This window comes from Delphinapterus leucas, chromosome 13, assembly GCF_059928025.1.
Source record: "Delphinapterus leucas isolate spDelLeu-1000000601 "Yukka" chromosome 13, BTC_Dleu_Yukka2, whole genome shotgun sequence".
Lineage (NCBI taxonomy): Eukaryota > Metazoa > Chordata > Mammalia > Artiodactyla > Monodontidae > Delphinapterus > Delphinapterus leucas.
This window is the reverse complement of record NC_143141.1, coordinates 15,280,626-15,306,901: the sequence shown is the minus strand read 5'-3', so window position 1 is coordinate 15,306,901 and position 26,276 is coordinate 15,280,626. Positions and strand designations below refer to the sequence as shown.

General features: G+C 51.4%; 3 protein-coding genes across 10 annotated transcripts in view; 2 read left to right on the top strand and 1 right to left on the bottom strand.

The window, feature by feature from the left end:
- The first annotated feature begins 722 nt into the window (after nucleotides 1-722).
- TGOLN2 (trans-golgi network protein 2) lies at nucleotides 723-10,172 on the top strand. Of its 3 annotated transcripts, none has more exons than XM_089922909.1 (4): nucleotides 723-810; nucleotides 1,056-1,723; nucleotides 3,561-3,644; nucleotides 9,216-10,172. In XM_089922909.1, the coding sequence occupies exons 1-4, from the start codon at nucleotides 765-767 to the stop codon at nucleotides 9,324-9,326; spliced, it is 909 nt and encodes a 302-aa protein (XP_089779035.1). In that variant the 5' UTR covers nucleotides 723-764; the 3' UTR covers nucleotides 9,327-10,172. The 3 variants fall into 3 exon arrangements, with proteins under 3 accessions (XP_089779035.1, XP_022411753.1, XP_022411752.1); XM_022556045.2 differs by lacking the exon at nucleotides 9,216-10,172 and adding an exon at nucleotides 4,890-9,103; XM_022556044.3 differs by lacking the exon at nucleotides 9,216-10,172 and adding an exon at nucleotides 3,764-4,869.
- RETSAT (retinol saturase) lies at nucleotides 8,790-23,328 on the bottom strand. 3 transcript variants are annotated; one of them, XM_022556042.3, is made up of 11 exons: nucleotides 22,962-23,327; nucleotides 20,649-20,831; nucleotides 20,082-20,323; nucleotides 19,027-19,228; nucleotides 18,244-18,441; nucleotides 16,365-16,484; nucleotides 12,678-12,816; nucleotides 12,333-12,442; nucleotides 12,091-12,257; nucleotides 11,736-11,895; nucleotides 8,790-11,476 (listed from the first exon to the last, which is right to left on the bottom strand). In XM_022556042.3, exons 1-11 carry the CDS (start codon nucleotides 23,128-23,130, stop codon nucleotides 11,337-11,339), a joined length of 1,830 nt encoding a protein of 609 aa, XP_022411750.2. In that variant the 5' UTR covers nucleotides 23,131-23,327; the 3' UTR covers nucleotides 8,790-11,336. The 3 variants fall into 3 exon arrangements, with proteins under 3 accessions (XP_022411750.2, XP_089779003.1, XP_089779004.1); XM_089922877.1 differs by having other exon boundaries at nucleotides 19,027-19,105; XM_089922878.1 differs by lacking the exon at nucleotides 8,790-11,476 and having other exon boundaries at nucleotides 11,770-11,936; nucleotides 22,962-23,328.
- A 48-nt stretch (nucleotides 23,329-23,376) lies between these two features.
- ELMOD3 (ELMO domain containing 3) overlaps nucleotides 23,377-26,276 on the top strand; it is a 28,425-nt gene continuing 25,525 nt past the window's right edge. For 2 of the 4 annotated variants that reach the window (XM_089922904.1, XM_089922903.1), the window contains exons 1-2: nucleotides 23,378-23,587; nucleotides 25,983-26,268. In XM_089922904.1, the coding sequence (XP_089779030.1) occupies nucleotides 26,215-26,268 (54 nt within the window). In that variant the 5' untranslated portion in view covers nucleotides 23,378-23,587; nucleotides 25,983-26,214. Of the gene's footprint in view, nucleotides 23,874-25,982; nucleotides 26,269-26,276 lie in introns of all 4 variants that reach the window. The other 2 variants (XM_089922901.1, XM_089922902.1) reach the window with 2 other exon arrangements.

Sequence of the window (26,276 nt, the reverse complement as noted above, 5' to 3'; positions counted from 1 at the left end):
TCCTTGCCCAGGGCCCGAACCCGCGTCCCCTGCATTGGCAGGTGGATTCTTAACCACTGTACCACCAAGGAAGATCCATTTCTTTAAATTTTTATTGGGTGTAATTGAAATTGATTTACAATATTGTACCAGTTTCAGGTGTACAGCAAAGTGAATCTGCCATACAAATACATATAAAGGATGGACTTTTTAGAAAAGATCTTTGGCTACCTCGGAGGGCAGTTTCCGTGGGGTCAGGAGAGAGGGGAGCAGGGTTGCAAAGGCTCCCGCTACAAAGGTGATGGGGTGGGTTTCCGTTTCCAGATTTCCACACATCTGTGTACGGCAGGGAAAGAAGCACGAGAGCGGGAGAAGGTAGAAATGTAGGCAGAAGATGGGGCGAAGAGGCGCTGGGCCACAGCGATGTCACTCCCGTGGGATCGTCCGCGGGCCAGGGAGCTCCTGCTCTGCCTATATTGTCTCATAAGTATGAAGGCAAAGAAGAAAAGGGGGAGTAACGGTCTGTAGCGGCTGCTATGTAGCAAAGAAACCAGAAAAAGGTGGATACGCCTTCCACAGGGGACAATACGGCGCCGACACCAAAAAAAGAAGTAACATCCCGGAGAAAACAGGTGAACCACACACAGCCGGGCCTTTTCCCAAGCCCCGCCCCCCGACCGGGTATGGCTGCGGGAGACGCACGCAGGAAGGGGTGGGGCATGAGCGCTGAGCCCGCGCGCTGATCTCGCGAGAGCAGTAGAGGGCGGAAGCGCAGTCTGTGCAGGATGAGTTTACGGGTTGTGTTCGTCTTGCTGAGCTTCGCAGCGGCGGGTAAGACCCGCCCCCCCCGCCTCCCACAACAACTCCTCGACCCACCTCCACTAACCCCAGTCTCGCCGCCAGGCCCACCAATACTCCCCGTGGCCGGTCGCCACCTGACCTCACTTCTTCCCTGCCCGACCCTCGCCACCCCTCCGCTCTCCATCAGCCCCTTCCTCTGTTTGCCCGTTGCAACGTTCTGAGGATTCCTTTCTCTCCGCCTGCCCCTCTTCAGCCAGACGGTTTCTCTGTTTCAGGCTCCACGCAGCCCGCTACTTTGCCAGTCTCCTCAGCAGTCGCTCCGAGCACAGGTCCGGCTTCTACAAGAGACTCCAAGCTCATGTTGAGCCTGCACCCTGAGCAAGAACACAGTGACAGACCCCCTCTGAATCAGAATACCGCGAAAACCGTCCCTGGCAGTTCGGAACCCGAGCTGCAGCACAAGAATGACCGCCCTGGCAATTCCTCCGGAGACCAGTCCACCACGTCGGTCTCCAGTCCCTCTTCTGGTAACAAGGAGCCCACCAAGTCCTATTTAAACGCAGTAACTGACAAAGCTCCGCAGCCTTCCATAACTGAATCTGGGGGAAAAGTATTGCTAGACTCTGACCGCTCTTCTACCCAGCAGGAGGGAGAAGGTAAGTCTTTAGAACCACCTGAAGATGAGGAGCCCAAGGAGACTGAGGAAGGGGATACAGAGCCTGAAGAGGGTGCACCACCCAAAGACGAGAAAGAAATGCCTGGCCCTGCCTCCAGTGAGAACCGTGAAAGCACAGTTTTGAATTCCTGGAGTAGGAAGAAGGATGACCTTTATAAGGATAATCTTGGAAGTTCCAGTGCAGAGAGCAGCCACTTCTTTGCATATCTGGTGACAGCAGCCATTCTCGTTGCTGTCCTCTATATTGCCTACCACAATAAGCGGAAGGTAAGTCAAGAGTTGCTTTAAGAGGAGGGATGGGGGCTTCCCTGGTGGCGCAGTGGTTGAGAATCCGCCTGCCGATGCAGGGGACATGGGTTCGTGCCCCGGTCCGGGAGGATCCCACATGTCGTGGAGCGGCTGGGCCCGTGAGCCATGGCCGCTGAGCCTGCGCGTCCGGAGCCTGTGCTCCGCAACGGGAGAGGCCGCAACAGTGAGAGGCCCGCGTACCGCAAAAAAAAAAAAAAAGAAAAAAAAGAGGAGGGATGGGACTTCCTCCATCCTGAAAGCTTGGAGTGTGGGTATCCATCACTCATCTGCCTGTAAGCACTAGGAATTTAGAAACAAACTTCAGTTTTTTCTGAGACCCTGCTAGGGTTCTTTATTCTTCTTTTAGAAATCATATATTTTCATGTCTGTTTCCTCTGAGTGCCTTCTGCTGTTGAGTCAGGTGCCAAGTTTAGGACGTTATTATGCTCTGACCCAAATTACGGTCCCCTCCCGTAATCTTGGAACTTACAATCTGTCACAGCCTTAGAGGACCTGAGTACCTGACAGTCTGTAAGTAGTTAGAGCCCTTCTCTTCCTGTTTCCCCTCTCAAAAAGACAGTGCTTCCTGTCTTATTATTTCTAGCTTCCTTTCCCAAGCTTTTGTTTTCCATGTGCCGTGGCAGAAAGAACGGTTACATAGTCTTCAACACCAACAGCAGAGAGCCCAGGGACTATATTCTGCAGTCAGTTGAGTTTCTGATTAGACGAAAGGCCAGAAGTTGCATGGATACACTCATCTTTTACTTCAGCAGGGTTTGTTGTGTTGCTTAGTAACCATTCTAAGGACAGAATGATTGCATTCCTTTTTTTTTTTAATTAAAGTGTAGTTGATTTACAATGTCGTGCTAGTTTCAGGTGTACAGCACAGTGATTCAGTTATATGTATATATATTCATTTTCAGATTCTTTTCCCAAAATGATTTCATTTCTTATTGAGCCCTAAGAATTTAGTAGTTTCTGTAAGCAGGTTAAAATTGAAGGATTCAATTCATGATAGCCATAAGGCCTAGGGCTGTGAGAAATGAGGGAAGACATTTAGTAAAAGTGGTAATTGCTGGGAATTCCCTGGCAGTCCAGTGCTTAAGGCGCTGCACTTTCACTGCAGGGGGCATGGGTTTGATCCCTGATCAGGGAACTAAGATCCCGCGTGCCTCACAACACGGCCACACACACACAAAAAAGTGGTACATTCCTTATTCTACATCCAAGTGCTCCTCATGGAGAGTAACCTTAGGTATGAAATGAGAGTGGTAAGGTTAAGATGAAGCAAAGTGTGGGGTGAAAGAGTACATTTGCAGATAAGATAATTATCTGCAAATTAATTATTGCTTAATATTAAAATAAAAGGAGGGTGGATGGGTCAGCCTGGAGGAGGCTAAGTTGGGGAGGAGTTGGCGGTTCTTTTCACCACGTGCTCTTGAGTAAATCTTACAGACCACCACAAGCTAGAGCCCAGAAGAGCCCTCCTGCATCTGTCATTTCCTGTTTAGCAGTATAAAGGATTCTGATGTAACTATAATTATAATATAATAACTATATAACTAATAACTATAATGTAATAACTATATAACTAATAACTATATAACTAATATAATTATAATTATAATATTATAATATATAATAACTATAATTATAATCCTTATAATTGTTAATAGGGCCTTTCTGTGGATGTCCTGCTCTTTTTACTGTCAGGGTCATTAATAAATGGGCCACCACGTGATCACCTCTGATTTCGGAGACTGAAATATGTCATTAGAGAGTCAGTTGTTAACTGCTGACTTGTTCCTTTCCCCAGATTATTGCTTTCGTCCTGGAAGGAAAAAGGTCCAAAGTTACACGGCGGCCAAAGGCCAGTGACTACCAGCGTTTGGACCAAAAGGTAAGGAGGCGAGGAGGGACATGCAGCCTCACATGCGCCCGGCAGTGGGCTTGTGTTTGGCATGGCGGCAACAGCAGCTGATTCTGGGGGTGCTGTTGCCACTGCCCCGCCCTTTTCAGACCAGACATCCACGTGAACATGTCTGTGATGTTCGAGCTAGAAGAGATTCTCAAGGCCTCTGCCACAGCTTCTTCCTTCAACAGATGAGGAAGCTCAGGCCCAGAAACATTATGATTTTTTCCCCTGAGTTCCCACTACAAGTTCCTGGCAAAATCAAGACCTGAGGGCAACTCCCTTGGCTCCCGGCCTGTACTTTTCACACTCCATCAGCACTTCGCAAATTTTCATAGGCATGTGACTCACCCTAGGACTTGTGATATAAAAAAAAAAAGCAAACTCTGTATGGGGTGAGCCTGTGCTTCTTCATTTCTAGGGAGTTTCCAGGTGACACCACAGGCTGCTGGAACCACACTCCGGGTCGTAAAGCACTAGACCACATGCCCTGGAAGCAAACAAATCCAGAAATGTAGGATCTGGGAGCTTCCAGCTCCCTAGATCAGCCCTGCAAATAGACTTCCTGAGTGCGGCCAGCCCAGGCCTCTGCCAGAAAGCAAAGCCCTCCTTCCACCCCAGAGGCAGCCTGCCTGTATGGGGACACACTGCCTTGCTGCCAGCATGCGCCCTCCCTCCCTCTGTGCAGCCACAGCCAGGACACTGGTAAAGAGTGGTTGGTGCCCGACTTCCCACAGGGAACACAGTCCGCATACCAGTTACAAAATAAGCCACGCAGCTCAGAATCTCTTTGTTTGCTAGCCCAGTAGGTCAGCTGCACAATATAACTCTGGCCTAGAACCTTCCCAGATAATTGACTTCAAGGATTTCTTTTCCCCTTTGTTATAATTTTTTTCTGATTTAAAAGAAATGTGCATGTAAACAATTCAAAACAATATAGGATGGTGCACAGTAGACGCCCAAGATTCCCATATGCCCTCCACCAAGTATGTATCTTTCTAGTGTTTGTTTTATTTCAAACTGACTTTTAAAATAATCTTATGTGCTGTTATTTTATCAGTTGCTGTTTGTATGGTGGAGGGTCAGTTTGTCTTAATTTTGAATTTTTCTCCTGAACTTCAACTCCTATAAGATCTTCCCCCCCACACCTCCCACCCCAAGATCATAGCAGTGAGGTATATTCCTTTGGAAAAAGATGAATGTTACCAATAGATTGTGTTGCTCTTGTTTCAGATTTGATTTTTCTGTTCTTGAGAACCTTGTCCTCCCTGCTGATCTGTTTCTAAATCAAGAAAAATGAAGAGAAAACTACTGTGACCTAAGAGACACACCCCCTCCTCTAGGGTTTGGTGGCAAGTCGCGGCTGGCAGAGGCAGGGGGGATTGCTTTGGGTTTTGCACCTGCACTTTGGCGAACTTGTCCTCCTGTGTTCCCGTTATTTATGCTGGTGTCTTCCAGCCTGTCCCCCTGAGCGTGAGTAGGGAAGCATGTGGGCGTGCCCAGCTGTGACCAAAGGGAGACCTCAGCCCTGGGCAGGTGACTGCTGTTGACTGCCCTCCCTCGGGTCTTGGCCCTGTCGTCAAGTTAGCCCTTGAAAACAGCATTGCACTCGCCACTACTTACCTTCGCGGACCTAGGAGAAAACTACAGGCTGTGGTCCGTTTCTACCAAGGCCTCTCCCTTTGCGGGGATGTGCCCTACAAAAGATGTAGAATGTAGTGAATGCTGATGGGCAAAGGGCTCCTTTGAACACGAGCAGCAAACCAAAACTGCAGCTGAAAAACATGCTTTACTGCCTGCGAGTCCAGCCTGCCTAGTGCAAGCTCTTCCCGTTCTTCTGACATTTTCATATTATTTAAGACGAAGTGAAGCCACTTCCATTTAGTTGTACTGAGCAGAAAACTGAACTTGGGGGTTCTGGGAGGAAAGCTGTAAAGCCACTGTGCCCATCACAGATGTTTTAAAAATCACAGTTAACGATTATTGAAACATTGTGTTCATCCCTACTCACCATCATTACAGAAACTTTTTGAAGTAGGGTGAGTTCATGCTTTGGGCAAGAAAGCAAGGACTGTTTGGTTTGGGTCTAAAAATTTCGAAGGGCTTTTATGAAACACGTTTCCCACAAACTCTGTTTTGCCTTTGTTGCCTAAAATAGACTTACATTTACAAACTGACTATACTCCCTCCTTTACCTGAATCTAGGTAATGGTCCTCTTATCTGATAAAAAACGCCAAGGCTAATTAGTAAAAATTCTCCTTCTGTCCCATGTCAGGGGTTATTAAAATTTAAGAAACTCAGGGGACTTCCCTGGTGGTCCAGTGGTTAAGACTCCGTGCTCCCAATGCAGGGGGCCCGGGTTCGATCCCTGGTTGGGGAACTAGATCCCGCATTCTGCAACTAAGACCCAGTGCAGCCAAATAAATGAATAAATATTAAAAAAAAAAAAAAAAGAAAGAAAGAAACTCAGAGAGTTCCCCTGAGGTAACTGAGGGTAGTGTTTTGGATCAGATTATTGTTTTATTTAAATCTGTTCTAGTTGTGCTACCCTATTATCAAGAGCCTAAAGAGAGTTGTTTCTGGGGAAAAAAAACAAAAAACAAAACAAAACTGAAAGAGAATAGCTGATCTCAGGGAAATGCAAAGAGTGTGGGAAGTGAGAGGAACAGGATGAATTGTAGGCCATTGAAGAAGTCTGGCGGAAGAAGGGGCCATCTTGTTTGTCATGGTATCTTCCACCTCGCTTAAAACAGCCCGTGACTTTGAGTTGAGACTTTCATTCTCTGCAGGTAACATCTGTAGAGGTAAGGAATGAGGACTCTTCTTGGCATCATCCCCTAAGACCATGGTTATTTATTCCCTTTTCTGTCTCCCCTTTCCCTGCCTTTCTTCCTCCCCTCTAATGTTTTCTCTTTCTTCCTGTCTCCACTCACCCCTTTCCTTCCGTCTTCATGCATGCCCAGATTCCCCGCTCCCATCCATCCTATTTGTGGTCCAGCTTCCATTCCCTTGCCATGTATCTTCCTCATAACCTTTACAGAGTCACTTCGGTCCTTGTCTTCCTGCTAATAATGTTTTCCCAGAGGTTCAGATCCCCAAATCCAGTGGCTTGTTCTCAACGCTCAGTCTTGTCCCTGATAGAATTGGACACTTAGACCATCAAATCAAACTTCCCCTCTTCTGGTCTCTCTGTCCTGGCTTCTGAGAACTCCTTTGTCTTATCCTGTGCTGGTGGAGGAGAAGGCCCTCAAAGACAGGTCTTTGTCTTTTCCTTTGTCTCCCTAGAAACTCATCCATTCTTTATCCTCTGAGTGAGTGACTCCCAAGTTTTTATCCTTGGCCTAGTTCCCAAAGAACCCAGTCCTGCCGTGTGCTGAATATTTCAGCTTGGTCATCCTGTTGTCACGGAAACGGAATTTCTCTCTTCTACCCATTAAGAGGCCCCTCTCAACTGCCCAATCTCTTGAATCATCTCAACTCCGAACTGCAGACTTGTGCCGTTTTTATGTCTTGTCACGAAAGTCCTGTCCATTTTTAGAGAACCATCTCCAGCTACAGTCTCCATTTTCCTTGTTTCCCTGCCCCACCCACACCGCCACCCATTCCACTTCTCTCCTAGATTTTTTTTTTTTTTCCAAGAGCCACCTACATTGGTCTCCTATCCATTTTTTGTGTATGCGAAGAGAGCAGAGTGATCTTTCCAGAGTACTTGCCGTGATCTGAAGCGTGTCTCGTGGCTTCGAGAATCAAGTTCGTGGACTCTGGTGTTCAGGGCTCCACAGGCCGGCACTGTCCTGCCTGTCTTTCCCTGCATCCTCGCTGGGCCAAAGGTCCCTCTTGCCGGGCCCATCCAGGCCTCTGTGCCTTTTCGTCCTTGCTGCGTCCTCCAGTCCCTGGCTTCCGGTGGCTGTTTTCCAGTTAGGGCGCGTCCCCCCACCTTCTCTTCTTTCCCTTGCCTCCCCGAAACCTGTTTTCTCAGGGCCCAGCTCACGTTTGCCCATGCACCTTCCTGACTCCCCTGCCCCGCGTGATTGGCTCTTTCCATTTTACTGTAATAGCTCCTGGTAATACCACTCACACATTTTGGAACTTGAGCAAAACAGGGCAGCCGGTATCTGCCATCTCTGTCTGGTCTCCCCAAGAAAATGAAGCTCCTTCAGGAGCACCCAGGGCGTCATCTGCGTATCTGCCTAACATGGGACAGTCCCCGGGGACTTGAGTTCAGTTTCTTCTTGCAAAGGAGACATGTTCTTTGTTCAGGACATCTGGCTGTGACTTAACTGAGGTCTCACACGGCTCTTTCTGGCTACTGGTTGCTGTCCCTCATGGATGGATATTGATAGTAAGGAGGAGAGCAGAAAGAAAGGTTGGTTTCAGGCACCAAGTAGGTTGGCACCAAGTGGACGCATAAGTATTGTTGTAGAGTCTGCAAAGCTTCACTTTTTGAGCCTCTGAGAAGTATGGTTTCTTGTGTGAAAGAGTACAAAAGAATTTAAGTTTCACTTTAGAAATTGCACTGAAAGAAATCTCCCACAACAAAGGAGAAGCTGTTTTCTGGGTAGTTGTCTTTTTGAAGAGAGACTCTTTGAAGATGTTTTCCTAGAGATTGTGCACATGAGGGTGGACTGGTGGGGGAGGGGAGGATCTCTCCAGCGGCGGGGGCGGGGCGCGGGGGGGCGGGCATGAGAGGTGCCCTGTCCAGATGGCTCTGTGCTTCCTTTCCTGGCCCCAGTTTTTGGTGGCAGGGTGGTTTCTATTTGGAGGAATCTGTGCTTCAGAATTATTTGAAGAGTCTACCTCTGGACTCTGTGGGAGTGGAAGGCTAGTCTACCTGGAAAGGCTAAGATAACTCAGAAAGACCTGACAACTAGCTGTGTACACACTGACATTTCTTTTCACATAATGGCTTTCAATGAAACTTTTGGTGACAGAACTCTAAACCTCTAAAATTCCCGATAATGATTCTCATTTTCTTCTCCCATTTCATGCCATTTAATTCAAAAGCCTGCCCCTCATTTTTGCAGGGTGACTTGTTATGTAATGCTGCATGTGTGATGAAAGCTAGCACGCTTTGCACATGTTCTGAATCATTTGAACAGGGAAGACGAGTATGCCATACACCAGACCCTGTACTTCTGCCAGCTGTTTTCTAAAAACTCTCGCTGGGACAGTTGCGTTTGGCATTGCCTTGCTTAAGAAAGAATCCTGAGAAGAGATTCTCAAGTTTAATTGAACCGTACATCCAGAACCAAGGCTGAATCTCACCTCAGTTTCTTAAGTCACGTGTGAATTTCCTAAATATCCCAATCTAGAAACTCCTCTGTAAAGGCATTGGGTCTGAGCTGTATAGTGTTTCAAGCTGCCAACAAAGTCAGCTTCCTCACACTTGTCGATATCCCTTTAATTCAGAAGTCTAACATGTTCAATAAATGGTTGATTGTTGAAATTGTTTCCCTTCTTTTTTTGTTTACCCAATTAGCAGGATACTACTGTTTTGCAATGTTTTGTATTTCCACCTTGTAACTTAATGATAATCACTTAATTTTATTTCTTTAAAGCTTATTTGGGGACTTCCCTGGTGGTCCAGTGGCCAAGGCTCCGCGCCCCCAATGCAGGGGGCCTGGGTTCGATCCCTGGTTAGGGAACTAGATCCCACATGCCGCAACTAAGAGTTCACGTGCCGCAACTGAAGTTCCCACGTGCCACAACTAAAAAGATCCAGCATGCCACAACAAAGATCCCACACGAGGCAGTGAAGATCCTGCATGTTGCAACTAAGACCTGGCACAGCCAAATAAATAAATAAATTTTTTTTTTTTAAAAAAAAGCCTATTTGGTCTAATGACAAGTATTTTTCCACATATAATGTTTTACCTAGCTTTTATGAATGCCGTCACCACGTAGTTATGTATCTCTGCACAGAAACCAAAATAAATTTCAAATGTTAAAGCTCTAAAATCATTAAATTTAATTTTTCTCCTCCTTATTTTTTAAAAAGCACAGTCGATATACAACATTATATTAGTTTCAGGTATACAACATAGTGATTCGACATCTGTATACATTGCAAATTGATCACAGTAAGTCTAGTAACCATCTGTCACCATACAAAGTTATTTCAGTATTATTGATTATATTGTACCTCTTAATCCCCCTTAATAAATTTATTAGTACTGTATTGAAATTGATTAAAATAAGGCCTAACATAAGTGGAAGGTCATTTTTTTTTTTTAACCTTTAGCCTTCACTCACCTTCCCACCCAGTCCCCACGTAAGTACCAATACGCCGGAAACGCATTCCCAAGCTTTGCACACGGTCTGTAATTTTCCATGTTCTGATTGACTGCCTGCCAACCTCCTCCTCCTCACCAGGCAGCCCTTGTCCTAGGTTGGGAGTAGCTGGGCTTCTTGTCATAATACAGTCGTTACCTCTTAGGGCTCGTCCTTTGCTGTACCCTTGGCTTGAAAGCTCTGTCCACCTGCATCAACCCCAGTGAAGTTGTCTTTCCAGGCCTCTGCCCTGACGGCGAACGCCCCCGTCTCGCTGTGTATTTTAGGAAGCTAAGTCTTGAGGCTCAGGCCCTGAGGTCTGGGAGGGTATCTTGATGCTGGCATGGTGAGAACCCAATTTAACCCCGATCATAAGGAAGACGAGCCTAGACCCTGGCTGCATGCGCATTGGATGTTCTTGTGTAACATACACCTCGCTAACTAATGCGTCCTGTCAGCCCCCTGCCCCCACGTCCACATGGACGCTATCACAGGCGTTTCCCCGCCCGCTGAAAGCCAGTGGAACCAGAAAAATGGGATCTGGAGCCTCAACCTATGGAACTACAACCCAAACCATGCTCATCAGGCACCCTCTCTCCACTGTGTAGAACTCCCGCAGAGAGGCACTAAGGGGGAATGGGAAGAGAAGCCTCGGGCCGGTGGGTCCATCCTGCTTCAGCCGACCCACACTCTCAAGGGTTCTAGCCACCTGACAAAAGAATATTTGGTTTGATGGCTCAGAGTTAGGAGGTGTGGGTGTGGGATGCAGAGCGCTGCTTGATGAACCATTAAAGTCACCCAAGTCAGTAGCCCACGCTGGGCCTTTCGTAGAGACAGCATGTTATAAAAGGTATGAAAGGGGCTTCCCTGGTGGCGCAGTGGTTGAGAGTCCGCCTGCCAATGCAGGGGACACGGGTTCGTGCCCCGGTCCGGGAAGATCCCACATGCCGCGGAGCGGCTGGGCCCGTGAGCCATGGCCGCTGAGCCTGCGCATCCGGAGCCTGTGCTCCGCAACGGGAGAGGCCACAACAGTGAGAGGCCTGCGTACCGCAAAAAAAAAAAAAAAAGGTATGAAGGATCACCACCTGCCTGGCTGGAAGAGCTTCAGTTTAAGAACCACCATCTAGGGACTTCCCTGACAGTCCAGTGGTTAAGACTCTGCACTCCCACTGCAGAGGGCACGGACTTCAATCCCTGGCCGGGGTAAGATCCCACATGCCGTGCAGCACAGCCAAAAAAAAAAAAAAAAAAAGCGCCATCTATGCTACACTTATGCGTCGGACCTCTTATTCAGAAATTAAAAACAAGAGTACTTTACATGATCGAGGAGCTAATGCAGAAAGACATGGGTAAGTCAGGGGCTGTGCCGGAGCACTGGCCAAATTTCCTCTGACTCATCCCTGACCAAACTAATTCTTCTTCTTCTGTGCCTGGACCCTTGAGCCAAGGTTCTGAAGATCTGAGTACAGGTTCCGCTTCAGGATGGCACTGCTGCACAGCAGGGCCCCTTGCAGGGCTCCCATCAACCCACAGGTGAAGACATCCTGGCCTAGGAGACAAAAGCAGAGGCCCGTGTGCACTGCTGCCCCCCGCCCCAAGTGGGGGACAGGGATGGACAAGGGCCCCTGGGCCAGGGCCACCCAGAGATGGCTTCAGACCAGGACCAGGGTCCACAGCTGCCGAGGCAGCCCAGCTCAGGGTGTGGGAGGCTGCAGAGGGCAGCAGGATCTGAGGACAAGAATGGAGGACTCTGGGTGACAGGGAAGCCCAGGGTCTCAGGTCCTGGCAAAATGCAGCAGTCAGTGTACCTGTCAGGTAGAGGTTGGGGATGGGGCTCTGGGCCCTCATGGAGGCCATCGCACCAGGATGCAGGCGGCCCAGGTCGTGGTCAGCCCCGTAGCAGGCCCCCCGGGGAGCTGCCAGGTAGAACTGATTGGTCAACGGGGACCCTCCAGTCACACTGTCCACCTGAGGAGGCAAAAGAGGCAGCCGAAGAGTAGGAGTGGGACCTTGTGAGACCCTCACCTCCTTTCCTGCCCCTGCACGAGCTGCCTGCCGGCACGGGCTCCCTATCCCTTCCTGGAGCTCAGTCAGCCCAGGCCTGGTTCCCCTGCCCCAAAGAAAGGGTAGAGATGCACCAGCCACAGGAGTCTGCCCTCCTACCTTCCCCTCCAGCTGTGGGAAGAGCTTCAGGACGACCGACAGAGCGGCTTCAACAAAGGAGCTCTTGAGGGTCTCGTAGCCACTGCTCCGCTTTCCCTGGGGCTCGTCCCGCCACTCCTCGAACCACTCATAGGAGGTGGGCACCAGCACGACCCCTGTGGAGCGGCCTGGGGATGCAGGGCGGGGTCACTACTGCTGCCCCTGCCCCGCCCAAGCCCCCGCCCCAGAACCTCAAGCCCCACCTGAAAACCGGTCCTCCCACGACGGGTCCTTGGCCGACGGGAAAGCAACGAAGAGAACGGGCATGTGCTCTACAGCCTTGTCCGCAGGCAGAGAGAGGTAGTGCTCCATCCTGGGGGAGGAGAGGGGCTGTCGGTCCTGGCCTTGTTCCCCGCAGCCAACAGCACCACCCCGAGGGTAGGTCACCCCCAGGGACCCCCGAAGGGGTGAGGCCAAGGCACAGCCTAGGTAGGGAAAAGCCCTTTGGGAGTAGATTCTTGCCCATTTCCTCCCATCCTGCATCCTGCTGCTTCTCTCCCAGCATCAGGGGAGGACACCCTCCCCACACACGCACACCCACGCCTTACGCCGTGTCCATGTCTGTGTCAAAATAAACGTAGTAGTTGGTAGACGGCAGCCCCAGGTCCTTCTTGGTGCCTCGGAGGCAGATGAAGACAGAGAACATGCTCAAGCCGGGCCGCACCATCCCCAGCTGCCGCTTCACACCTGCCGAGAGGCGGCAGGGCCGCGTGAACAAGGCCACCGACTGCCGCCCCTGCCCCGGGAACCTGCGGACGCCCGCTCACCTCATCTGCAGCCTCAGACGTTCGGACAACTCGACCTGGCCTCCTGCCTGTGAAGGCCACGGCCTCAGCCTTCTGCTCTGAGCGCCTTGAGGAGCAGTGAGTGACGCCCGGCTCTCTGAGCCGCTCACTGCCTCCCATCGTCCCCTTCATGTCTCAGCTACGAGCGGATGACGGGCTGTGCACTACAAAGACCACGGCTAGGAACAGTATTTGGTTGTAAGCCTTGGCTTCGGTATTAAGTTGAATACAAACCATCTAATGACTGAATATGCATAATTCCTCCTGTGCTGAACAGTCAGCACAAGGCCTTAAAATGGTAAGTGATGCAGATGAACAGATGCAAACGGCATCACTGGCACTTGGCATTTCAGGGTTCATCTGGGGAGGAGGGAAGAACAGCACTGAGGAGGAAGGCAACAGGCACCGTGGGAGCCTCTGGTCCCCTGGACCGTAGCCATTGGGCATTCCTACCTCTCAACAGCTGAGCCCAGACCAGTTTTCTGGAAGTTGCTCCCACAGAGTCTTATCCTTTTTTTTTTGGCGGTACGCGGGCCTCTCACTGTGGTGGCCTCTCCCGTTGCAGAGCACAGGCTCCGGACGCGCAGGCTCAGCGGCCATGGCTCACGGGCCCAGCCGCTCTGCGGCACGTGGGATCTTCCCAGACCGGGGCACGAACTCGCGTCCCCTGCATTGGCAGGCGGACTCTCAACCACTACGCCACCAGGAAAGCCCCGGAGTCTTATCCTTTGTTCCCATTCCCAGGACCATTTCCAGCCTCTGCCTGAGGGATAAGTCGCCACTGGCTGCTCTGCTTAATTCATGTAACAAATATTTGTTGAGGACCTGAAATGCGCTGGATCCTCTGCGAGGCCTTGGGGACACTGCAAGGAATCGGACGTGATGCCTGTCCACTGTCCACTTTCCTGAAGAAGCTGGCTCTCCTATTAGAGGCTGCGAAGACCTGAGTGCTACGGGGAGGGTGACCATAAAACTTATCATCCAGAACAGGCCACTTCTGAGAGTCAAGGGGGCGTTGTAACAATTACAGTAGGACAACGGGCATAAGACTTCCAGACACCCAGCTGCCCAGCTGTGGGAGCGCCGAGGGGGGGCAGGGGATGTGGTGAGTAGTAGTAATTGCCCTGGAAAGTCAGGAGCACCTTCTCCCCTGGGTCCCAGCATCGTTGGGGAACCACAGCTGTGGGCACCCCCTTTCCAGGTGGGGCAGGGTGGGCACAGAGAGAACCAGGGGCCCAGGAGTGATACCCCCAGGTCTTCAGAAGCCCCTTAGCGCAGCCATCACCTCCACCCAGCCCCTCCCGTCCCTTTCCCCAGCTAGAAGGAAGGGGTCCAGGAGCCACCCACCTGGCAGAAAAACAGAATCTTGGGTCTCAAATCAGGCACACGACGATGAGACCAAGCCCTGCTTCTCCACACCAGCCTTAGCTCCCCTACTGATTTTGTCAAACTAGTCTTCCCTACTCAAAACACCTCCTCTCCAAACTACCCTCCTCAAAGCTCAGCCGTGGAATTTAAGAAAGGCGCTTCTATTCACAAAGCCTCCCCCTGCCTGACCACCCCACCTCCACCCTCGACCCCAACTAGCACTGCCTGTCCCCAAGGCCACCAGATACCCCATTCCCATCTCTGAGAGGGAGACAGAACTGTGAGAATCTCTACCCCCAAACAGCTGGAAACGTAGGAATCCCAGCACCTGGGGTCTCTGAGTTAAGCATCACTGCTGCCACTGTCTGAAATGCTCTCAAACTGGGATTCATGCAGCTCCCGCTCGAGAGAGGCAGCTGGTCCTTCAGGCGGGTAGGGGCTGGCACATGAGACTGTCTTCAGGGCTGGGATACGTAAGAGCAGTGGAAGCTGCTTCCGCCAGTGAAGGGAGGCAAGCTCGGCAGCTAAGTCTGTGGCATGGCTGCCTGGAGAGAAGGCGGGCCTGGGGGAACACTGGGCCCGTCAGGGGACAGTGTCAGGGTTCAGAGGTCCTGGGAGAGAGGGAGGCACGAAGTACCAAAGGCCACCGGGCGGTCTCTGCCCCACCCCACTCGGCTCACCCGGCCTGAGAGAGGGGAGGCCCCTGCCAGGAGCAGATGCCGGCCGAGGCCCAGCTAAGTGAGGCAGAGGGCTGAGGAGGCCAGTTCCCGGGAGCACATGGCCTGTACCTCAGAGACAATCACGACGGCCACCCACCCTCTCCCCCACCAGGAAATCCAAGGCCTCACTTTTCTACTGAACCCACATCCCTGGGCCCGCCCTCTGGGGCGGAGCGCTCTTTCCACAGCGCTCCTCCCCGGGTACCAGTGAAGTCCGGGGTTTCCACCCCAAACTCATCGTGAGCGGCTCCCTACTCCCCACCTCCCACCCCAGCCAGAGGCCTTTACGCAGATGCCTCTCCCTCACCCTCCAGGATCGCCGGTCCCCTCCCAGCCAGCGGCCTCCTCCCCTCAATCACATGGGGAGCTGCCAGCTACATTTCCAAATGGTGACGTCCCAGCTAACCTTGGCCCAGCCACTCTGTTCCTTGTGGGCCGACCTGCTCTCCTGCCCCTTCAAGTGAGGCCTTCGCTCTGGAAGCCCCATGCTTCCCAGCCCAGAGCGGGCCAGCAGCCCAGGCTTCGAGTCCGACACACCAGCCTTCTCCTCTCAGCTTGGCCACCTCCAGCTGGGTGGCCTTGGGCAGTTATTCACCTGTGTGCCTCTGTTTCCCCAGCCATCAACATTAGGATGACGAGCCCTCTACCCAGTGGCCGAGGATCAAGGCAAGAACAAAATCGGGCTTTTAGTTTTGGACACGGCCTATCAGTGGAGATGACTAGACTGAGGCTTATTTTGAGTTCAGGGCTCACGGAGCGGAGGATACTCCTGCAGCCTCAGCACCAATACAGAGCTGCTTCCTGAAGAGGCAGGCCCACAACATTATTATCAAGGCCTTCTTCTCCACGCCAGCCTTAGCTTCCCTTACCAACAATGTCAGATCAGGCTTCCCCACTCAAAATAAGTGAGAAATTAAGGAAGGAAGCAGGATTCATAGGGCAAACTCAGTGAAAATCCAAGAAACGTTCCTTTAGGACTCAAGCCACCATCATGGACTATCAGAGAGATGATCTAAGATCTAGGGAAACTGGAAATGGGCAACTAGGACTGGAGACTTGAAAGAGGAAAGGGAAACATGGTTGAGGTGATAAGGGGAAAGGGAGTAAATATGCCAAGAATGAAATGAGAGATAAGGACCAAAGGGTCTTTGGGGAAGATGTGATACAAAGGAAGTTGATGCCACCCCCTAAACAGAGGCCTTCTGGGAACGGATGTTAGAAACCGGTGTGCTCACCTTTTCTGCCTATGGAGGGTCAAAGGGCAGTGCTAACGCTGGGGGAAGCATCAGCCAGGCTGAGCCAGCTGGTTGCAGGGGGCAGGGCTGGGGCACCTGGAGGACAGTGACGCAGCCCAGTCGTTTACCTGGCAGACAGCGGGCCTTCTCTGGCAACAGGTACTCATAGGTGTTGAATAATCCTGCGTTGGAGATCACGACGGGGCAATAGATGCTCACCAGCTCCTGACCATTCTTCACAGTGACACCTGCAGGCACAAGAGCTTGACTGAGGTTCTGTAAGCTCCAGGAGGACAAAAAAGGTCCCTATTCCCCACCCCCCAGATCTCTCCCACATTGACCCCGAGCGGGCAGGCCCCAGGCCAAACTGCAAAGTGAGGTAACCATCCTGAAGCGCTGCCCTCTTGGCTCACGGTCCCCGCCCTGGCTTCCTACCTCTCTCCCCACCCTGCGTGGGCACGCTTCCCTTGAGCAACCCACCAACCTTCACACGAATCCCGAAAGAGCCCACGGGCTGAAGGCCTTCACTGGAATCCTAGACCCTTCTTCACAGCTGCCAGACTTCCCGTCCCAACTTGCTCTTTTCAAAATCCTCCAAAGACACCTCAACCTCTGCTTAAACTCCAAGGTCTTGTCTCAGCCTTCCCTGATGTGGTCCCTTTCGTGCGTCCAGCCTCACCTCTGGCCATTCTCACTAAACTATTAGGTAGGACTGTATGAAATAGCTGACAGTCAACCGTTTTTTAACCTATAAATGTGGCAGTCTCTTACGATTCAACCCAACATTTTCAGATGCCTAAAAATACTCAGCTCTTTCATACCTCTGTGCCTCTGCACATTCGGTTCCCCCTGCCTGGAATAACCACCCCTCCCCTCTGGCTAGCTTCCTCTCACCCTTCATGACCTCCGTCTGAGACCTTCCCTGTTCCACCACCCTCTGTGTCACCTCCATCCTTGGTGCCTGCCTCTATGTGGCACTTTAACTATAGCGCAGTCATCTTCCCTGTGAGACTGGAAACTTCTTGAGTTACAGATTAGGATTTACTTATCTTTTATCACCTAGCACGTGAAAAACACAAATAAATGTATCCGCCACTGAATTTAATTGAAATGATAAACCCACTTGGTCCACACACCCCCTGATGGCTGGAAGAACTTGCTCATGAACATGAGAGAAAGTCTCACACATTGGACAGCCACCCCTCTCTCACCACCGGGAACTTCCCAGTCTCTTCTACACACATGCCCTTGGAGACCGCTGACGGTCTTTTCTCCCTTGACTTTTGCGTGCCCTGGGCTACCCACTCACCACCTCCTCCTTGAAAGATTCCTCTGGTGAATTTACTGTCACACCAGCTCTGTTTTCCCCAGGCGTCTCTCTGCCCCCTTAGCTGATGCTTCTGAAGTACCCGCAGCCTGGATGGCCTGTTCTGTCTACCAGAGTCCTTCCTTGCATAGAGCCTCTCCTCACAGAGTTCATCCACGGTGGGATTTTGACGCTGTGTGCAGGTGACAGCAAACACCTGAGCCAGGGTAGAGTCTGGGTCCCATTCTGCCATTTACAGATTGAAGGCAGGGCATCCTGCCGGCCTCCACACCACCCTACAAGCACCCAGGTTACGTACTCACGCCATCAGTCACTGAACAAACAGTTACTGGGCTCTATTATGTGCTAAAGTCTATAGACATAAAGATTAAAAAGACACAGCCCCTACACTCAGGAGGTCCTAGGTTACCAGATAACTATTTTTGTCTATTGAATAAATGATGAAATACTGTTCTCTGGGAACCATGCCACCCTTTATCCTTCCCGTGTCCTTTTTGCTTCCAGGCCAATCGCTATCCCCGGGCAGCCCCAGCTTGGGGCAGATTCCAGCCTTTAACCCCCCATTTGGAGGTCAGTTCTCCTACACCTTCTGCCCTCAGTGCTTTCTTTGCTCTGCACCCAGAGATCCCAGGCCTCTCCCACCCCGGCCAGGGACTGTGAAGACAATGCAGGGCTCTTACCGCAGGCTTTCCCAGCTGAGTCCAGCAAGATGCTCTGCACAGGGGCCCTCGTCAAGACAGCACCCCCGGCCCGCTGAATCACAGGGATGGTGTGGAAAGCGATTTCACTGGAACCCCCTCGGGGATAAAAGGCCCCTTTTATGTAGTGGTCAACCAGCAGAGCATGCATGGCAAAGGTGGTGTGGCTGGCGGTCACGCCTACAGAAGGAAGGAAGGGGTGATGAGGCAGGAGGGGCAGCGGTACCTTCGTTCAGAAAGGAATACGGGTTCCCATCAGAAAACACGCAGCCTTTGGGAATTCCCTGGCGGTCCAGTGGGTTAGGACTCGGTGCTTTCACTGCCAGGGGCCCAGGTTCAATCCCTGGTTGGGGAACTAAGATCCCACAAGCCGTGAGGCATGGCCAAAAAAAAAAAGGAAAACACGCAGTCTGAGGCTATGCATCCCAGGATCCAAGTGATCCCCAGGGCTCAGGGCAGCCAGAGGGCCTGTTTCCATCCAAATGTGGGGAAAGGGGAACCTTACAGGTCTTGAGGCCAGTGGGAATGTCCTCCCTGCAAACTGTCATGCTGCCAAGGAGGACAGTTTTGGTTGGAAAGGAAAGTCATCCAGGGCGTGGGTGAAGGGAATTTTTATCAGTGTGTCCAGTAGGAAGGCGGACAGACATCTCCTCCATAAGCTCCAGAGGGCCTGGGGTGTGTGCTGTTTCATTTCAGTCAGCCAAGCAGGCTCAGGAAGAAAGACTGAGAGCCAGGAGCTGCCTGGGGCCCAAGGCCAGTACCCACCATAAGTGGGAAAGATGTAGCTGAGCACGGCCTGGAGCTCCGGGGAGGCTGGCAGCTCCCGCAGGACCTCGGCCAGGCTCTGGGTGGATGCATGGAGGAACGAAGAGAAATGGGTGAGCAGCCCATACTTGTTGAGGGCCTGAACCATGAGCAGCGGGAGGATCTTCAACAAGATGGCATGACTGACTCCTCTGGATACCACCTGGGGAAGGGAATGAGCAGGGAGGAACAGATCTCATCTCCTGACTCGCCTTTCCAACAGCCTGCATAGCCCGAGGGCCAGCAACACTTAGCCCCGGCTGAACTTGGCTGAATTTGGATTTTAAAACTCTGTACTTGGGACTTCCCTGGTGGCAAAGTGGTTAAGAATCCACCTGCCAGTGCAGGGAACACAGGTTCGATCCCTGGTCCGGGAAGATCCCACATGCCACGGAGCAACTAAGCTCGGGAGCCACAACTACTGAGCCCGCATGCCACAACTACTGAAGCCCACTTGCGTAGAGCCCGTGCTCCGCAATGAGAGAAGCCACTGCAATGGGAAGCCCGCGCACCGCAATGAGCAGCCCCAACTCGCTGCAACTAGAGAAAGCCCGCGCGCAGCAATGAAGACCCAAAGCAGCCAAATATAAAAAAGTAAATAAATTTATAAACAGAAAAACAAAAAACTCCGTACTCTGTGAATTTTTCCCATTCTACCCTCAGGTGAGTCCTTTTTTGCTTCTCAGTTTCCAGCCCAAATTCCTTTTGAATAATCCCAACCAGCCCAAATTCCTTTTGAATAATCCCAACCCTGTGGTGATATGACCACAGGGAGGCCAGCGTGGTCAGGGAGGAGAGCTGAGCGCCCCCCAGAGGCCAGAGTGAGAGTGGCAGCTGCGGAGCCCAGGCTCCAGAGACAGAGGGCCCCCGGGGCACAGAGGCCAACTCCAGCAGAGGCTGAGTTCCAGACAGACAGGCCTGTTCCTTCTTCCTGCCTCCCTTACCCATCACTCCGCTAATGAGGAAGGTCAGCCTTGCTGGGAATAAGCAGGGGGTCCTCAGCATGTCCGTGTTACCTTAACCAGCCTTATATACTTGTCGATGGCAGCTTCCTCCTGGGGAAACTTCTCCTTGAGGCCCTGTATGTAGGCTTTCTCCCCACTGTACATGGGAAACTCCTTTCGGCCATTGGGCCCTTCTAGTACCATGATGTCAAAGGGAGAGGCCGTGGGAGCCCAGTCCAACTGCCCCTCAGTGATCTGGTCCAAGATAAAACGGCCAAAGCTGCCCTCCTGCATGCGCCCGATATAATGGATTCCTGTTGGGAGACAAAAAAACAAAGGGTCATAGGGATATGGGGATTGAGCCCTGGAAAAGCTCCAACAAGGAAGCAAGGTGAAAGAAGTTGTCCTGCAGGGCTGAGTCTGTGCCCAGAGGGGGTACCCACCCTTTCTGTAGAGGGGAGTCGCAGCAAAAACCACCAAATCCCTGCCCAGTTCGGCTGCCAGAGGGTACAGCTGTCAGACAAGGAAAGCGTGCCCAGGGAGAAGACGGGGCCTCCAAAATCACAGAAATGCCCAGGATCATCCCACCACGGCTGCTCCAAACCGCCAGCTCCCAGCCCTTTTCCACAGAAGCCTTACCCGTGTCAAATTCAAGGCCATTCTGTCCAAACGTATGACAACAGCCTCCCGCCTTGGTATGTTGTTCCAGCACCAGAACTCGCTTGCCAGCTTTGGTTAGGATCGCCGCTGCCGCCAGGCCCCCAAAGCCACTGCCTATGACCACCACATCCAGCTTCTCTGGCACTCGGCTGGCTGAGAAAGCTGCAGCAGATGGAGGAGATGGAGGTGGGGGCTTCTTGGGGGGCAGTGAAAGAGCAGTGATGTGGAAACCAAGGCAGAATTCTCTAGCTTGTACAACGCCAGAAAACTCTAGAGCAGTTTGGCAAGGAGCTCCTGACTAAAATGTCTCAAACATTTTACCTGGGAAATATTCAGGACCAGCCAGGCGGGTTAAACAAAGTGATTTGGTTTGATCTGAACTGATTTAAGGAAAGCCACTATGTAGCTGGGGATTTTTCCTACTTGCAAAGAAAGTAAAAAATCCACAAACTATCATAGGAACAAAACAATGCTGCAATACAGGCTGAGAAACCTAAGTGCAGACAGAGAGCGAGCTAGGGAAGAAAGAAAACAAGGAGGGGGACGGGGGCCAGTGCAGGCTGCTGGCTCATGGACTGGTCCATTCACAAGCAGGTTATCTTTGGAAAATGCAGGGTCTGCAGTTAGCAGTGGAGCAGCCCAGTCGGATGATGGTTCTTCAACATCCTGATGCAGAGGCAGGACAGAGCTGCTCTGAGAAATCGTGGAGGTGGGGTTGAGGAGGAAGCACCTAAACAAGACAAAACTGGACAGCCCGTGGTGCTGTATGGGCACTTCCTACACAAGATCTGTTCTCTCAAGATCACTCCTAAAGGGACTTCCCTGGTGGCGCAAGGGTTAAGAATCCACCTGCCAATTCAGGGGACACGGGTTCAAGCCCTGGTCCGGGAAGGTCCCACATGCTGCGGAGCAACCGAGCCTGTGCACCACAAGTACTGAGCCTGTGCTCTAGAGCCCACAAGCCACAACTACTGAGCCCACATGCCACAACTACTGAGCCCATGTGCCACAACTACTGAGCCCATGTGCCACAACTACTGAGCCCACGTGCCACAACTACTGAAGCCCACACATCTAGAGGCTGTGCTCCACAAGAGAAGCCACCACAATGAGAAGCCCATGCACCACAACGAAGACCTAACATAGCCATAAATAAATAAATAAATATATTTTAAAAAAAAGATCACTCCTGAAGAACTGAGATTTGGAATTTTTCAAGCTGCTAGGGAACTCAGTAAACTTTCAACTTTTCAAATGTTTTTTAAAAGACCTATAGTGAAAAATATATTTCATATTCACATCCCAGAACATATGTTAGTATATAATATAAATACCTGAAACAGAAGTTTCACAATACTTACCAGAACCATGTATTATGCACTCTGATATTTTCCATTCTACTGTCATTTAAAATGTTAGTTGCAACCCATTAAATTGATTTCATGACCCACTAAGAGATCACAACCTGGTTTGAAAAACAGTTAAACTAGTCATCTCATTTTTAGACCAATCCAGATAAATGGAGTGACTTGCTAATGTTTTCGCAGCAAATTAGTGACAGAGTCCAATTAAAACTCTGATCTCAGAAGTTCAAACTAATAGGCCTTCCACTTAGAACAATACTGTCTCCAACTGTGTAGCAAGACTTGTTGCACAGAATACTAAAATTTACAAGTGAACAGGTGAGAGAGATCTCAGATATCAACAGATTATTCTCTTTACAGGTTATTCTTTTTTTCTTTTTTCTTTTTTAAGCAGTAGAACTCTTTCTTTAAAACCTTAGAAGAAATTCGCAAATACTTTTTAAAGATGACAGTGCAGGTCAATGGAAGAGCAGCTCTGAGCCTGAGTCACCCTGTTGAGCCTCGTTTCAACAAGAGATGGGAGCAGGCATAACCAGCCAAATCACTTGATGGGCCAAATGCAATTTCCTATAAAGGTTTCTGTGCAGCTCTCCCAAGTCCCTGAACCCATGGGGAAGATAAGTGAAAACGTTAAGGTCTTAAAGCAAAGTAGGGGAAGGGTCTCTTGTTTATCCGGTTAGCCACCGCTATACTAAGTGGCAGGGCCTGAGCGTGGCTATGCCAAAGACTTGGCTCGCCGAGGACGATGACCGCGCCCGTGTGGCCACGATTCCCCGGGCCTGGGGGGACCAAGGCTCTCGCCAGTGGCGGACTCTAAAGCGGGTGCCTCCACGTGCAAAGAAGCCCTCCCATCACTCTGCATCTGGGGAACGCTAACCCGCGAGGATGCCCAGGCGCAGCCTCAGACCCCGGGGTCCCTCCCGCTCACCTTGCTTGAGAACCTTCTTCCTGGCCTCCTTGTCGGTCACCAGGGGCGCGGGTGGCCGCTTGACATCCTCGGAGAAGGGGTTCGGGGAGCTGCTGGAGAACAACCCCTTGCAAACTTTGCCGAGGACGGCCAGCAGCAGCGCAGCCAGCGGCAGCAGCAACAGCCACATCGCGCTGGCATCGGAACCTGTCCGCTCCGACTGCGCCCGGGCTCTGCGGCCGCGGCTTTGCCCAGTTAGCTTATCCTCCCACCCGGAAGGCACAGCCAACTTTGGCCACTGCTCAGCCAGGCCCTTTTTGGCCAGAAGCCAAGTCTCCGGCGGAGATTGACCATTGCGGCTCTTCGTACTCACGTCTCTGGAGGCGCGGAAGGCCGTGCGCATGCGCGGAGGAGGCCCGTGCGCATGCGCGGAGGAGGCCCGTGCGCATGCGCGGAGGAGGCACCCCAATTGCGAAAGCTCAGGGAACTCGGGGGCTCAGCCGGCGAGACCCGGGGGTCCAAGGAGAAGGAATGTGGGGCGGAAATGGTCGCTCTGGGGCGAGACAAGGCTGAGAGTTGCAGAACAGAGAGAGACTCCTTACTGGCAGACCGGAGACATCGGTTTTGGTCTCTCTGGATGACCTGAGGCAAGTTGCTTTCCTGTTTTCCCCACCGAGAAAGTTGCTGTCCGGAGTCCCCACCCTCTCTGGCTGGGTGTCTCGATGGACTGAGATCTCTGTTAACATACGCGTATCCCAGCCGGCGAGCACCGGGATTTGTGACCCCAAATTGGCCAGTAGTTTTGGCTGCGGCGCCCCCCTGGGATGGTGATGCCTGCGGCGGAGGCCTGGTCGGGGCTGGAAGGGCCGGGGAGGCCCCAGCGACAAGGCCGATGAAAGAAGTGGCATACCTGTGTGCGCATTTTTATTTACGGTGTGGACCCAATTTCTAGATTAAATACCTATTCAGAGTTTACAAGGACCTACTGTATAGCACAGGGAACTATATTCAATATCTTGTAATAACCTATAATGGAAAGCTATTCGAAAAAGAATATCTGTATTCAGATATATATTATATATATAATTGAATCAGTGTGCTGTACATCTGAAACTAACATGACATTGAAAATCAACTCTACTTCAATTTAAAAAAAATTTTTTTAATTAAAAAAGTAAAGTGGGTGGGCTTCCCTGGCGGCGCAGTGGTTGAGAGTCCGCCTGCCGATGCAGGGGACACGGGTTCGTGCCCCGGTCCGGGAAGATCCCACATTCCGTGGAGCGGCTGGGCCCCGTGAGCCATGGCTGCTGAGCCTGCCCGTCCGGAGCCTGTGCTCCACAACGGGAGAGGCCACAACAGTGAGAGGCCCGCGTACCGCAAAAAAAAAAAAAAAGTAAAGTGGGTGCACCATAAATACTGAATTTGGAAAGGATCCATCTTTATAGGATGGCCATTTCTTCAGGCCCAGCCTGAGGAACTTGCCTAATATTGGTAGGAGTGACTTTGTGATTTCCAGTACTTGCTTGTTTGACAGTTTCTGCTCTTTTCTTTCTCTGTTAAAGATAGTAACTGTCCCTATTGAAGCCCCCAGCAGGGCGGCAGCCAGAACTGAGGCGCTAGCAGGCATGTAAAGTTGGTCATGCATCTATGCTGCTTGATACATTTCGAGCCCAGTAACAGAAGAGCCTTCCTGAGATTGCCCTCACCATACTTGCCTGTCACCTTCGCAAGGTTGGCCCGTGTATGAGTGTTTGGTCATATGCCGTCATGGAGGCCAAGGAGGAGGGAAAGGAAAGGGAGACAGATGCTGAGACCCCAGAGAGAGCTAGTTCCTGAGGAGCACTGCCCTCCCCCTCAGTTACAGTGAGCCAAATGTCTAGCCCTAGAGTCGGGAGGTGTTCCCGCTCTTGGTGTTAGGAATCAGTCAGTGCGTCCTGCCCCCTGACAAAGAGTCCATCTTGTTACTGGCAGCCAGTTTGTAGGGAACCCAGATCATATTCTCTGGAGGGCTGACCTCAGAGCAGTGCCACCCTCCTTCCTTAGTCAGCCAAGTCTGGGGAATTCCCTGGCGGTCCGGTGGTTAGGACTTCACGCTTTCACTGCCAAGGGCCTGGGTTCAACCCCTGGTCAGGGAACTAAGATCCTGCAAGCCGTGCAGCGTGCCAAAAAAAAAAAGTCAACCAAGTTTGTGAGGTACGACTGCCAGTCATCTGCATACTTACCCAGATTCTTGTTGTGACAGACATCCATGGTGTCCACTTACCCCATGATGAGGTGTGGGCCTGTCCAGCCCTCTTCCTAAGGTGGACTCATGGGAGGAAGGGCTTAGAGCTAGCCACACTGGCTAGGCAGCTGCCACATGTACAGTGTTGGTGCTAACTGAGGAAGGGTAGGCACAGTGTTGCATTTTGAGTTTCTACCGTCGTAGGAACCGAATCTGGTATTAGGCCCAACCTGCGTCTGAGACCTAAGCAAAGCCTGAGCACTTAAGCTAAGACCATGCACCAACGTGTCACTCTAAATCAGCCTCACCCCTTTGAGATGCTGCCCCAAATCTCAGTAACTTCATCGTCAGGAACAGATCCCCACCGCTTACACTGGTGCTGCCTCCTGGGTACTGATGGTCCAGCCCTCGGACTCCTGCAGGGACCCCTTCTTGCCATCCAGTGACATGGATAGTAAGAGGCAGGCATTTGGCTAAAGAAGCCTGTTTATTCAGAATATGTTTACAGCTGCTTGAAGATTTCTAAAGTCAGTTCTTTTTTTTTTTTTTTTTTGCGGTATGCGGCCCTCTCACTGTTGTGGCCTCTCCCGTTGTGGAGCACAGGCTCCAGACGCGCAGGCTCAGCGGCCATGGCTCACGGGCCCAGCCGCTCTGCGGCATGTGGGATCTTCCCGGACTGGGGCACGAACCCGTGTCCCCTGCATCGGCAGGCGGACTCTCAACCACTGCGCCACCAGGGAAGCCCTAAAGTCAGTTCTTAACAGAGGCATAATTGAATGATGAAACCAGTTTTATTCTTTAATTTTTTTTTTTTTCAGGGCTGATGCTCCGGAAACCTCAGGGACTTCTTTCGGGACTCACAGAAACCTACACCCTGGTGATGGCACACAGGGACTGTTTTCTTGTTCTTAGTCTAAATGGTTGCCAAGAAGGAAGGCAAAGGTAGAACAGTCGGATCTAGGGCTCTCCCCAGAGCTTCTAATCTCAGACCTTATTAAACTCCTTTTTGAGCCCAAGGACAGAGTTCACTTGAACAAATGATTTTGAGTCATGAATGAAAACTCTTGCTCTTTCCATAATGAGAAAGAATTAAGAGATGGACCGGTAAGCAA

Coding starts and splice junctions, on each gene's coding strand:
- TGOLN2 (XM_022556044.3), top strand. CDS start 765: ATGAGTTTACGGGTTGTGTTCGTCTTGCTGAGCTTCGCAGCGGCGG. Junction 811..1,055: donor GCTGAGCTTCGCAGCGGCGG/GTAAGACCCGCC, acceptor TCTCTGTTTCAG/GCTCCACGCAGCCCGCTACT. Junction 1,724..3,560: donor CCTACCACAATAAGCGGAAG/GTAAGTCAAGAG, acceptor TCCTTTCCCCAG/ATTATTGCTTTCGTCCTGGA.
- RETSAT (XM_022556042.3), bottom strand. CDS start 23,130: ATGTGGCTGTTGCTGCTGCCGCTGGCTGCGCTGCTGCTGGCCGTCCTC. Junction 19,229..20,081: donor AGTATATAAGGCTGGTTAAG/GTAACACGGACA, acceptor TCCCTTCCCCAG/GTGGTATCCAGAGGAGTCAG. Junction 12,817..16,364: donor GAAGGCCCGCTGTCTGCCAG/GTAAACGACTGG, acceptor GCCTCTCGGCAG/GTGTGAAGCGGCAGCTGGGG.